The sequence below is a fragment of the Dermacentor albipictus genome, chromosome 2 (assembly GCF_038994185.2).
Source record: "Dermacentor albipictus isolate Rhodes 1998 colony chromosome 2, USDA_Dalb.pri_finalv2, whole genome shotgun sequence".
Classification (NCBI taxonomy): Eukaryota; Metazoa; Arthropoda; class Arachnida; order Ixodida; family Ixodidae; genus Dermacentor; species Dermacentor albipictus.
In genome coordinates, this window is record NC_091822.1 from 56,261,461 (window position 1) to 56,274,287 (window position 12,827).

General features: G+C 47.2%; 1 protein-coding gene across 1 annotated transcript in view; it reads left to right on the plus strand.

Annotated features, from left to right (window-relative positions):
• LOC135901869 (uncharacterized) overlaps positions 1 to 12,453 on the plus strand; it is a 29,603-nt gene extending 17,150 nt beyond the window's left edge. Inside the window, exon 4 of the mRNA XM_065431699.2 lies at positions 10,674 to 12,453. Within this exon, the coding sequence (XP_065287771.1) occupies positions 10,674 to 12,255 (1,582 nt within the window). The 3' untranslated portion in view covers positions 12,256 to 12,453. The remainder of the gene's footprint in view (positions 1 to 10,673) is intronic.
• The last annotated feature ends 374 nt before the right edge of the window (positions 12,454 to 12,827 follow it).

Sequence of the window (12,827 nt, forward strand, 5' to 3'; positions counted from 1 at the left end):
CGATGCCCTGCCAGATATATCTGGGGCTCCTGCGCTTGTCTCGATCTCCTGCGCTTGCGTTTCCAGTGGAGGCGGACATGCTCCACCGTGGCCAGGTGGGTTGAGTATTCCTTTGTCATGCTGCTCGAGTCTCTTCAAGCCATTTATGGACCTACCTGTCGAAGTCAACGGTGGCATAGACGAGTTAGCGCGAAATTTTTTGCGACAAATTGCACACTCGTAGGCCTTACAACTCCTGATGAGCACCAGTATGAGTTTGGTAATCTGTATCTACTACGGTAGTAAACTCTCTCAAACGCGAGCATCCCTGCTCGAATGGGCAAGCGAACTGCCGAGCTACGACTTTGTGAACGGCACTTGAAGCTAAACGTAGCTCCATTTGCGTTATGCGTGGCGCGACAAATGCGCCATCTGTGCCCGCGACAGAGGAATGATAGAGTAATCGTTTTTATTCACTACCCAACGATAGACACGTAAGGCAGGCGGGTATGCAAAGGTATAAGCGATAATGCTACAACATGCTTTCGTTACATGCGGGTTTAACAAGCAGCCACCTCTGAGAAATTCTCGACGCGTTTGGCCTCGTGAGCTCAGCGCCTCAGAGCTTGGTGCTAGGCGGTGAATTCATTCCGTGTCGTGCACTTCCATGCGTTCTGCACATACATGACCGCTCCCTTGCCATTCCAATACGTTCTGCTAATTAAATATCACCTGTAGTCATTTATTAATGTGCGGTTAAGTACAACGGTTAAGTACGTTGCACCACGTTTCAGTCGACATATTTACATTGAATCTAAAACGAAAGTTGTCAATGAGCGAGGTGAATTCCTTATGTTTCTTGGATAGCGAACGTATACGTTCAAGTGCACAACAGCAAAAGTATTCTGCCCTTTCTCATTGCAGAGCTTCCCACACTCAGGCCACGGTGGAAGATAGGCTAGGTGAGAGAACGGAGCGCTGTCAGCGCTCTGTGGGAAGGCGCGGGCGGCGTTCTGGTGACTCGGCGAGACGAGAGAGGGCGCGCGAGACTAGTGCACGCTAGAGTTACTGTATATGCTACCACAGGTACCTGCGGTAGCATATACAGTAACTCTAGTGCACGCTTTGCTTCCCGCTGGTGTCCGCACGCCTGCCAGTGGGATAGACAAAATTCCAATCAAGTTAATGAACTTGTCCCAAGAAGCAAGGAAACGCTGATAAAAGCATCGGAGGCAGTCACAACAAATGAGCTAAGTCCGCACAGCTGGAGATGGAGTAAAATGAATTTGATTTATAAAGCGAAAGGTGATAAGAAGAACATAAAATCATTCCGACCAATTATGATAACATCAGTTATATATAGGCTGGCGATGCAGGCGGTGAAATAAAAAATTCACTCATGGGTAGAAAGTAATAGAATACTCAGATAACTTCAGAACGGTTTCAGAAGTCGCAGGCGCTTAGATATGATAGCCTGTTCGTGCTTACCCAGTGCATAGAAATAGCTTAGGCGGAAAATAGACCTGTGTATTTAGCCTTCCTGGACATAAGCGGTGCATACGACAACGTGAACAGGGAACTCCTGTGGAACATATAAAAAGATGAAGGTATTGGTCATGAGGTAGTTGATTTTCTACAGGAAATATATCGAGCAAATAAAGTTGAAATAACATGGGAAGGAATTAAGAGTACGACAACTGCCGAGGTACACAAAGGATTAAGGCAAGGTTGTCCTCTATCACCGCTGCTGTTCATGCTTTATATGATAAGTATGGAAAGAAGGTTACAACGCCCCGCAGGGGCGTCTGCGCAAGCAGGCGTTTGGTGTGTTGCGACACCACGGACCCGAGCACACGAGGGTTGGACCCTCCCGCGTGTAGCCGTGCGCGGCTTAGCCGTGTCCGGGGAAAGGGGGATCCTGGAGGTTGAGCCGATGCTGGGTGATCGGACCTTTAAGGCCCCCCGGCGGAGGCAACACACCTCTTTGGCCTCTGCTTCACGTAGACGGCACCCCCGGACTGACCCACCCGGGGGAAATCGGCAGTCGCCTTTTCCTGTCCTCCTCGCCAATCTTCGTCTTTCTCTCCCACTTTTACATCTTTCCTGTCTTCTCTTCACTTCTTATTACTTCCGTATTTCCTGGCGGCAAGGGTTAACCGTGTGTAATATATCCTGCCTTGGGTATATATATATTAGGTTATAGCGGCGATGCATGGCTGGCGTCTGCAGGTAATCTTCCAACCTTGTAGCGTCCCCTTGTTGGGCTCGGTGGTGGGTGGCCACCATCGCCGCCGAATTTCCCAGCTCTATATGGCAAATAACTTTCCTCCGCTACCTGATCGCTCCCTGAAGAGGGGGCGCACCGATGAAACATTCACTTTCTTCATGCAGCCAAAACAATCTTTCCCAAAGTACCACGTTGTACATAGTCAGCACGATAAGAAAACCATCAGAATGATCTCACCTTTTGTTGTAGCGAAATCTCTCACTGAAGCAATTGGCCCAGGCTATAAAGTAACGAAGATGGGAAGTGGCGATCTTCTTCTCGAACTCCGCGACAAAGTGCAGTATGACAAACTGTCGAAAGTTGTAGCATTTGGGGAAATTCCCGTCTCAGTGGGCCCACACAGATCAATGAACACAGTGCGCGGGGTCGTCTCAGAAGATGACCTCCTCGAACTGAGCGAAAGCGAACTGCTTGAAGGATGGCAAGACCAAAACGTAGTCAAAGTTCAAAGAATAACATTGAGGCGAGATGACAAGCAAATACCTACCAAACACATAATCATTACTTTCGGAACCTGCAACCTACCTGAAACAATAGAAACCGGTTACTGTAAGCTTCGCGTGAGACCGTATATCCCAAATCCTCGTCGATGTTTCAAGTGTCAGCGCTTTGGGCATGGGTCACAGAACTGCAGAGGACGTGCTACTTGTGCCAAGTGTAGTTCTTCTGAACACGCTTCGGACATCTGTACATCAACAAACCACTGTGCCAACTGTGAAGGAGACCACCCTGCCTACTCTCGATCATGCCCTACATGGAAAAAAGAGAAACAAATCATAGAACTGAAAGTAAAACTGAACCTGTCATTTCCAGAGGCACGTAAGCGTTTCGCACTCCAAAATCAGTCCAGTCCTTCCTACACCGATGTGGCGCGCCGGGGGGCAGCGCTACATCTTCAGGCGGCCGCGCAAGTCACACGGAATGTGACGGCGGTTACGCCATCAGCCCCCCAGGCGGGAGCAGCCACGGCTCTTCCGCCCCCTACGACGAAGGGCCAGCAGACCTCCGAGCCTGCCGGTCCCAGGGCCACTGCTCGCGCAGACAGGCCTGAAAAACCCCCGCGCGTGCCCGCTGAGCGGGCGTCATCCAGCGCCTCTGACGAGGCGATGGATGTAACGAAAACTTCTCCGGCGTCTCAGACGCCGAAGGCACGGCGTTGCTCCCTGGAGCGCGCCAACAAAAAAGAAATACCCCGCATCAAGGGGCCTGAAAAGGTCCCTTGAACCAACCTAAGTGATATCTCTTGACACACAGCACATAAACACAAACAAGATGGATACACAAATATTACACTGGAACGTGAGAGGCCTGATCCACAACCTCGATGATGTCAAAGAACTCTTACACAAATACAACCCAAAGGTGCTGTGTGTTCAGGAGACACATCTTAAATCGACACAAACAAACTTTCTTAGGCAATACGTTATTTTCCGTAAAGACCGAGATGATGTTGTTACATCGTCCGGTGGTGTCGCAATAATAGTCGAGAGAGGCGTTGCTTGTCGGCAACTGCAACTCCAAACTCCTCTTGAGGCAGTGGCTATCGAAGCAGTTCTATTCAATAAACTAGTTACCATCACGTCTGTATATATCCCCCCAAGTTATCAACTCTCTAGCGCAACATTTCAAAGCTTTATTGATGAGCTTCGTCACCCTTACATTGTCGTCGGTGACCTAAACGCGCATAGCACACTGTGGGGGGATTCGCGCTGTGATGCGAGAGGACGGCTTATAGAAAACATCCTATTCACTTCAAGTGCCTGCTTGCTTAACAAGAAAAAGCCAACATTTTACAGCCCTACACATAGAACATTTTCTTCGATAGACCTAAGCATAGCGTCTAGTACAATTGTGCCATATCTCCAGTGGGATGTCATTAATAATCCTTATGGCAGTGATCACTTCCCCATCGTACTAAACCTTAAAAAACAAGGTGATTGTCATGCACATCTTCCTCGATGGAAAGTCGACTCAGCCGACTGGACAAAGTTTCGCGAACTAACGCAGCTGCCCTGGAATGATATCTCTGAACTTAGCTTAGACGACGCAGTAGCGTACATAACAGCATGCATTATTGAGGCTGCATCGGTATGCATTCCCCAAACAAATGGTTCGCCCTCGAAACGACGTATCCCATGGTGGAATGAGGAGTGTAGGGAAGCCAGGAAAAAGCAAAACAAGGCTTGGAACCTCCTCCGTAACTCACCAACCACAGAGAATCTGATTAATTTCAAGGCGATCAAGTCGCAAGGTAGAAGAACGCGCCGCCGCGCTAAACGCGAAAGTTGGAAAAACTACATAAACAGCATTAACTCGTATACAGACGAACGAAAAGCCTGGAGCAGGGTTAACAAAATAAAAGGCCGCGAAACTCACCCCTTACCTTTATTGAATACACGAGGAGAGACTCTGGAGGATCAGGCAGATTGTCTAGGAGCACATTTCGAGCACATTTCTAGTGCAGCCCATTACACAGAAACATTCCTAAAATACCAGCGACTAGCAGAACAGCTGCATTTGGGTCGGAAAAGCACATCAAATGAACCATACAATCGTCCATTTAGTATGGCTGAGTTCCAGGCCTCACTGAACTGTTGCAACAAGTCCGCTCCAGGAAGTGACAGAATAGTGTATGAGATGATCAGACACTTACACCCTGAAACCCAAGAAACACTACTGTCACTCTTCAATTCCATGTTCTCTGCCGGCTACATTCCTTCTGCCTGGAAAGAAGCAATCGTGATTCCTATCCTCAAAGAGGGCAAGGACCCTTCCTCATGCAACAGTTACAGGCCTATAGCTCTGACTAGTTGTCTATGCAAACTGTTTGAGAAAATGATTAACCGTCGCCTCATCCATTTTCTTGAGAGCAACAAGATACTCGATCCATTTCAGTTCGGTTTTCGGGAGGGTAGATCCACAACAGATCACCTTGTCCGCATCGAGACAAATATTCGAGATGCCTTTGTCCACAAACAATTTTTTCTATCAGTATTTTTAGATATGGAAAAGGCATACGACACAACCTGGCGCTATGGAATCCTCCGTGACCTGTCTGAAATGGGAATTCGAGGCAACTTGCTGAACGTGATTCAGAGTTACCTCTCCAATCGCACGTTCCGTGTTAGAGTTGGTAACGTTCTCTCTCGTCCATTTACGCAAGAGGCTGGTGTTCCGCAAGGTGGTGTGCTGAGCTGCACTCTTTTTATTGTCAAAATGAACTCGATCCAGACTGCCATACCACGTACTATGTTTTATTCTGTATATGTGGATGACATCCAGATCGGTTTCAAATCATGTAACCTAAGTATCTGCGAGCGGCAAGTACAGCTTTGCATAAATAAATTATGTATGTGGGCGGACAAAAACGGTTTCAAGCTAAACCCACAAAAAAGTACATGCGTCCTGTTTTCTAACAAGAGAGGTATACTTGCGGACCCCGCAATAGATCTAAATGGAGAGCGGCTATCTGTGAGCCATGAACACAAATTTCTAGGAATCCTTTTAGACAGTAAGCTGACTTTTGTGCCACACTTGAAGTATCTGAAATCAAAGTGCCTCAAGACTATGAATCTGCTGAAGCTCTTGTCACGCACATCTTGGGGAAGCGACAGGCGGTGCCTTTTAAAACTTTACAAAAGTCTAATATTAACACGGCTTGACTATGGAGCAATAGTTTATAATTCTGCTGCACCTAGCGCTTTGAAAATGCTAGATCCTATTCACCACTTAGGCATCCGCCTTGCTACAGGTGCCTTTAGGACTAGCCCTGTGCAAAGCCTCTACGTCGAATCAAACGTATGGTCATTGCACTACCAAAGGACATATTTAACTTTCTCCTACGCCCTGAAAGTTAGCTCAGATGTTAAACATCCTTGCCATTCCACTATCTGCGACTTGTCCACTGCTAGGCTGTTTCGTAACCGCCCGGCCACTAGGCCTCCTCTGTCCCTCCGGTTGGAAGCACTCTCAGAAAACACAGGGGTCCCTCTTTTACACAATGTCCTAATGCCTCCTACAAGGCTTCCACCGCCTTGGGAGTGGCAGACTATAAGATGTGACATCTCCTTCTTAGAAATATCGAAACAAGCACCTGAGGCTCACATACAATCGCATTTTCTAGAACTTAAAGAGAAGTATTCCTGTGACGAATATTACACTGATGCTTCAAAGTCTCCTGCTGGTGTTGCTTACGCAGCTCTCGGACCCTCATTTTCAACATCTGGGCCACTAAACCCACACACCAGTATTTTTACGGCAGAAGCATATGGTATACTTTCGGCGATTAAACACATAAGGCGCAGAAATGTCGCTAAGGCTGTTGTCTTTACAGACTCACTAAGTGTCGTGAGAGCCCTGATTAGCTTACGAAAGCATAAGAATCCCGTTTTGAAAGAGCTGTATAGTTTGTTGTGCTCCGCATATATCTGCAACCAAGTGATTATCCTATGCTGGGTACCTGGTCACAAAGGTATAAAAGGCAACGTAGCTGCTGACGAAAACGCTACGTCAGTGAGTTTTAGCGACACAGATGGGAACATCCCCATTCCTGCCACAGACCTCAAGCCCTTTCTGCGCCATAAATTGAGGAAACATTGGCAAGCAGAGTGGGATACACAAACATTGAATAAGTTACATATTATAAAACCAAGATTGCGGAATTGGATAAGTGAAAAAACAGCACGGTACAAAGAAGTACTTCTTTGCCGATTAAGAATAGGACACACTTACAGTACTCACTCCTACCTCTTGACTGGCGGGAACCCTCCTACTTGTAGTAGGTGCGGCGATGGCCTGACAGTCATCCATGTTCTTATCCAGTGCCCTGCAATAGAAACGGAGAGGAAAAAGTATTTCCCTTCTGCATATCGCGAAAATATACCTCTCCACCCTGCTTTTTTTCTTAGTGACGAACCGTTTTTCAAACTGCAAGCAGTCTTAGATTTTTTAGACGAAACTGACATCCTGAAAATCATTTGGCCAGGTAATTTTTAGCACGTGACTAACAGCCCTGCATTCAAGGGCTCTCTTAAAACTCTGGTGTCAGTGTTGTTTTATTGCACAATGTTTTAACGACCACCCATTGCCATAGCCCACATCACTGCCTAGTCACCGTCATTATTTTAGCAACTATATATTCTACGCCACTTACAGCTACAAATTTTAGGCCCTTTTACAGCCGTATCACATCTACCATGATGAGTTCATTGTGCATGTCATCCACAATACATCGTCAAAATTACCACCTGTCATGGCGCTCTTTGGCCAAACCTGGCCCTTGCGCCATAAAACACCACACATCATCATCATCAAGAAGGTTACAACGAAGCAATCTAGGGTATAATCTGTTGTAGAGATTAGGCGGAAAGGTTGTTGAGCAACGACTACCGGGTTTAATATATGCTGACAATATTGTACTGTTAGCAGATAGCCAGGAAGATTTGCAAACTCTGGTTACTTACTGTGGAGACGAAGGAGGCAGTTTAGGTTTCAGTTTTCGTGCAGCTAAGTCCGGTGGGATGTTTTTCAACGATACAACTGATCAGGAGCTTACAATACAAGGCCATGAAATACCCCGAGTGGCCGAATACAAATATCTCGGGGTATGGATAAACAAAGCGCAGATGTACATGGAAAAGCACGAACCGTCCCTCATAGCAAAAGGGCGAAGAGATGCCGGGATAATGAAACATAGGGCATTGTGGGGGTACAACAGGTATGAGGTACTGAGAGGTATTTGGAAAGGAGTAATGGTGCCGGGGCTTACTTTCAGGGATGGGGACCTGTGTTTAAGGGCAGAGGTTTAGTGGAGACTAGAAGTAAATCAGAGAGCTGTGGGAAGATTATCACTAGGTGACCACGGGAAAACCACAAACGAAGCACTACAGGGGGATATGGGCTGGGCATCGTTCGAAGCACCCGAAGCTCAGAGTAAAATCCTATACGAAAAACGTCTGAGGAAATTGGACGATAACAGGTGGGCAACTAAGGTATTTAAATACGTATACAGAAAGAGCGTTGACTCACAATGGCGGAAAAGAACTAGGAAGCTAACCAGTAAGTATGCCAGACACGAGGACGAAGAAAGACAGAGCATTAAACGACAGGGAACTATGTAGTGCAGCGGCTAAAGAGTAAAGCTTAAGCTGTTTTAGCGAAGTCATCCTGAGAATACATTTCAAACAGCATTAGCTTCGTCAGCTTTCTATGCGAATATTGGACTGTTCTATGGCCATACAAATTGCCACTTGAGTGGGCGCTTTCATGGAACAACGGCAGACAGCAGGCGCTTCAAGTTGAGACACAGGTGCACTGTGGAAACATTGGACTTTATCTGTAGACTGGCCTTGACTGCTAGAACCATTGTGCGCAGCTTCAGCAACACGGTCAGGTTCAACATATGCATTTCTTTGCCTCTTGAAGCACGCGGTCCCACTTTTGACGACTCGTGACCAGAATAAACACGTTGTTCTGGCTTTCCTTTCATGTGGGCAAAGAGAGGCATGCCTCAATATCTTAGCGCCATGTAGGCTCTATCAAAGTGTGTCTCAAACTATAGAAGGGTGCAACAACGCCCTAATTTTTTGTGTCACCCTTCAATTCCTCGGTAGCATCGGCGCGAGTATTAATCACATTAGGTTAGTCTGTTGTCAATATATCTGAAGGAATTTGCGGGCTTCCCGTTTCAACTCTGTTTTCATAGAGGACAGCCTGAAGGTCACGCCTGAATTGTTCGAATTGCCGGTTTAAAAACCGTACTTGATCTTTTCTTTCGCGTATTGCGGCACGAAAGTCGCAATTTTCTCTACGGCTATCGCTTTGAGTTTCCCCATGGTTTTTGACGTAGTATAAAGTCGGCACACCAATAATAATAATAATAATAATAATAATAATAATAATAATAATAATAATAATAATAATAATAATAATAATAATAATAATAATAATAATAAAGAAAACGAAGCAATAAATGCATCTTTGCTTGCTTACGGGGCTATGAGCCACTCCTGATGATGATATTTTTTGTCTCACTGGACTAGACGCCGCTTTTTTCGGGTATGTACTATTGAAACGGGCCCCTTAAGGATTTCGCCTTAGTAAAATGCAATTATAAATGTACTTTTTTCGGAACGCAGACGTTAGCCGCCCACAATAGTCTTTCATTACATTGCAAACATTAGGGCGGCTGTACTCCAACCTGAAAACTCAAAAGGAAAGCAGTACGGGCACATTCATGCTGAGGCCGAGCTTCCTTATAGGATCCTTTAGAAACCATTTTCTTATGGAGGAAGATCGCCCGTAAGCGAGCAGAAAGTGGTATGTTGCACCCGGTTCACATCACTCTATACAACAAGGAGACACTGCCAGGGTAAACTTGTGTAGACAGATTTTGTTTTATTTTCTCTTCTATTATTTTATTGCAGCGCGGCGCCCTTCCTGTAGCGATATTGCTGGTCTGCGCGGTAATTTCCATATCTTCCTTGCTGCTGCATGTTAGAAAAATATTACAGTAGAACCCATCTCATGGTGACTGTCAACGGTAAAGCGATTAGCATTAGAACAATGTGTAGCAATACAGTGTATTTCTGAAGTAGCGTTTGTTTAATATCTCTAATTGTCTTTCTGAGACTTACGTCTCTTCGGCTATATGCTACATACTCGGGTATCGTCCCACTTTGCTATGACACTTGTTTGCTAAGGTTGCTCACGAGCACGATGGCATGTCGGCAGCTGTATCTCAGTGACGACGATGGAATGTCGAGGAAGGAATGGCGTCGATGGAAGGACAAAGATGGTATGACCAGTGTGACGACAAAAGGAAGCAATTGAAAAAGTGTAGTTTCTCTACGCGCAAAACACGACTGGCCGTTGGCTGAAGAATGCCAGAACAACAAGTAACCGACAGCAGAAGTATATTACTTTTTTGCTTCGGCGCGAAGGAAAATGGACATTCGTATTGTCGGCGTTATTCTTTTTCAAAATAATGCACTAAAACCTTGCAGAAGTAACTTCTGCAACAATGAATGAAGTGCCATTGCAGTTCACATCGTCCCGAGCCGTGGTGTAGTAGCTTTTAGGAAACAATGCAATACAATGACAATATATTTATATATTTCGTGGCACATTTTTAAGACGCCTATATCGAGTGACGGTGGTAAAACATTTACAACTCGTGTTGTCACCCACATTTTCCTTCCTACTAAGTGTTTTCTTCTTGCTTCAAGCGCTGCCTTTGTTGTTATCACTGCACAGTTGCTCTCTTCCATCTTGTTTCTCTCATTTGATCTCATAGTACTCCTTTGCAAACTAACCGTCTACTATCTCTGGTTTGCGAGGTGTGCTTGATGCCTATTTTGACAAATTTTCCTTCCTGTATCTAATATAAACAACTATGCACTCTTCGCAGCATCGCTTTTGATGTGGTCGAAGCCGGTCCCCCTGTGAATGACTTTGGTCAAGATGATCTCGCTGAAGATGCAGCAGGTGACCATCAGGAAGCACCTGTAAACCCACCGGCAGTACCCCCAAACCCACCAGATGTCCCTGTGAACCCACCAGGAGCACTACCAAACCCACCAGACGTTCCTGCAAATTTACCGGAAGCGCCTCCTATAAACAAATCAGCTACTGTGCTTCAGTACCAGCAAACAAAATGTCAAGCGGTTATATATGGGGCGGTTTGCTGTACAATCTGTGGTCTCTTTTCCCTTACCTTCCTCGGCACACCGGGACCTCGAGCAACAGCTCCTACCCCGACCATCCTTCTTCAGCAACCGTGGAATCCCTGGCCTGTTCGTGTTGACGATCTCTTAGTCCCTCGAATCATGGTGTGGATCGGCCGATCTTCTGAGCCGGCGGCAGATCCACGCGTCGTCAAGCCAGCGACCGTTATGGCGGGGCCGAGAGCCTCCATTTCTAACCAGAAAAGGATCGCGTGCCGTTTAATCGACCACAGGGATGACGACCTGCTGGAGCATGAGTGCACAGTGACGTACGACCAGCGCCTCGTGATGGAAAGCGACGCCATCGTATTTCCTGCCGACAGCGTGAACATTAATTTTCTTCCCACTCAGCGTGCCATTCCCCAGTTGTGGGTATTGTGGGCGCGCAAGGCTCCTGCGCTTGACATCGGTGCTTTGGCCGAAGGTCACTTTGGGAAACGGGAATCATCCTCGAGTAATTCTGATGAGTCACTCGCACTTTTCAACTGGACTATGGGCAGTCGAGAAGACGCCCACGTCAACGTTAAATACAAGTCTTTTCGTCCTCGCTCCCCGGCCGCCCACCACTCGCCGTTGCCCCCTGGAAGACTCAATGCTAGCGAGAGGTCGGCTATGCTTAAGACAAGAGGGGACGCTGCCTGGATCGCTGCCGACTGTGAACAGGAAATGTTCGAGGAAGAACGGCAGAAGTGGATGGTGTCAGTGAACGACTGTAGTGTACACAATTGCGTATTCACGTATGTCGCGAGGTCCCTCGAAATGCACGTGATGCCAAGCTGCGGTGCCAGTTATTGCGAGTCGCTGGCGGACTGCGTCGCGTACGTTGCCAGGCACTTCAATTTCATCATAGTCACGGAGACGCCAGCCTGCTTCCAGAGCGCCGACGAGCTCATATATGAGGCATTCAAGCACGACTTAGTTCCCATCATGATAAAGCCGTTGCCTTCATACTTACACATGCTCAGGCGAGGTCGTGCGCCTGTATCGCAGGAGTTGAGGCGCCAGTTGCCACCCCATTCTGTGGTGAGCGGGGCGGAAATGCGTCCCGGCCACCTAAGCGATTATCTTCGCTACCTGCTGAACCATCCTGCCGCCTACGAGGAATACTTCGCTTGGAAACGCAACTTTACCGTGACCACACTCGACGATGACCTGTGCCCAATGTGCGTTGCTCTGCACGACCTTCACAAGGGGAAAGTTCCGACAGGCCGGGACGTTCGTGAGTGGTGGCGCCTTCGCGCTAAGTGCGGTGATGGTAGTTTGTAGGATGACAACGAGTACCAGCTCAAGTGGCCATGAACTCCTGTGGTAGGCCAGTTCTTCCGACTGCAATTTATTGTGTGATATCCTCGCAGGCGTTCTCATTTGGAACTCTGTATGGAAGTACTCTGCTCAATTACATGGTGATTCGTGTTCAACATATTCAAGACCAACCCAGAGCTAAGTAAGTTAGGATTTTGTGGACATTCCTGTATGCAAAGTTCGAAATTCGGCAGCAGCGCATTGAAGTGTGCACACGCTAAAGACAATTCTGCATCCTTTGCAGCCATCTCAAGAAGCAGCCGGGATAATCAGCGCTACAGGCAAGATCTGCGACCGTCAAGGCTCTACCACGTGACGAAGATAGCTGGGGGCGTCGCTGTACCTTCCCGACGGCGGACGGCTTAAATACGGTCCCACTGAGCCCAGGCGTCCAGTTCGGCAGCAGCGCATTGAAGTGTGCACACGCTAAAGACAATTCTGCATCCTTTGCAGCCATCTCAAGAAGCAGCCGGGATAATCAGCGCTACAGGCAAGATCTGCGACCGTCAAGGCTCTACCACGTGACGAAGATAGCT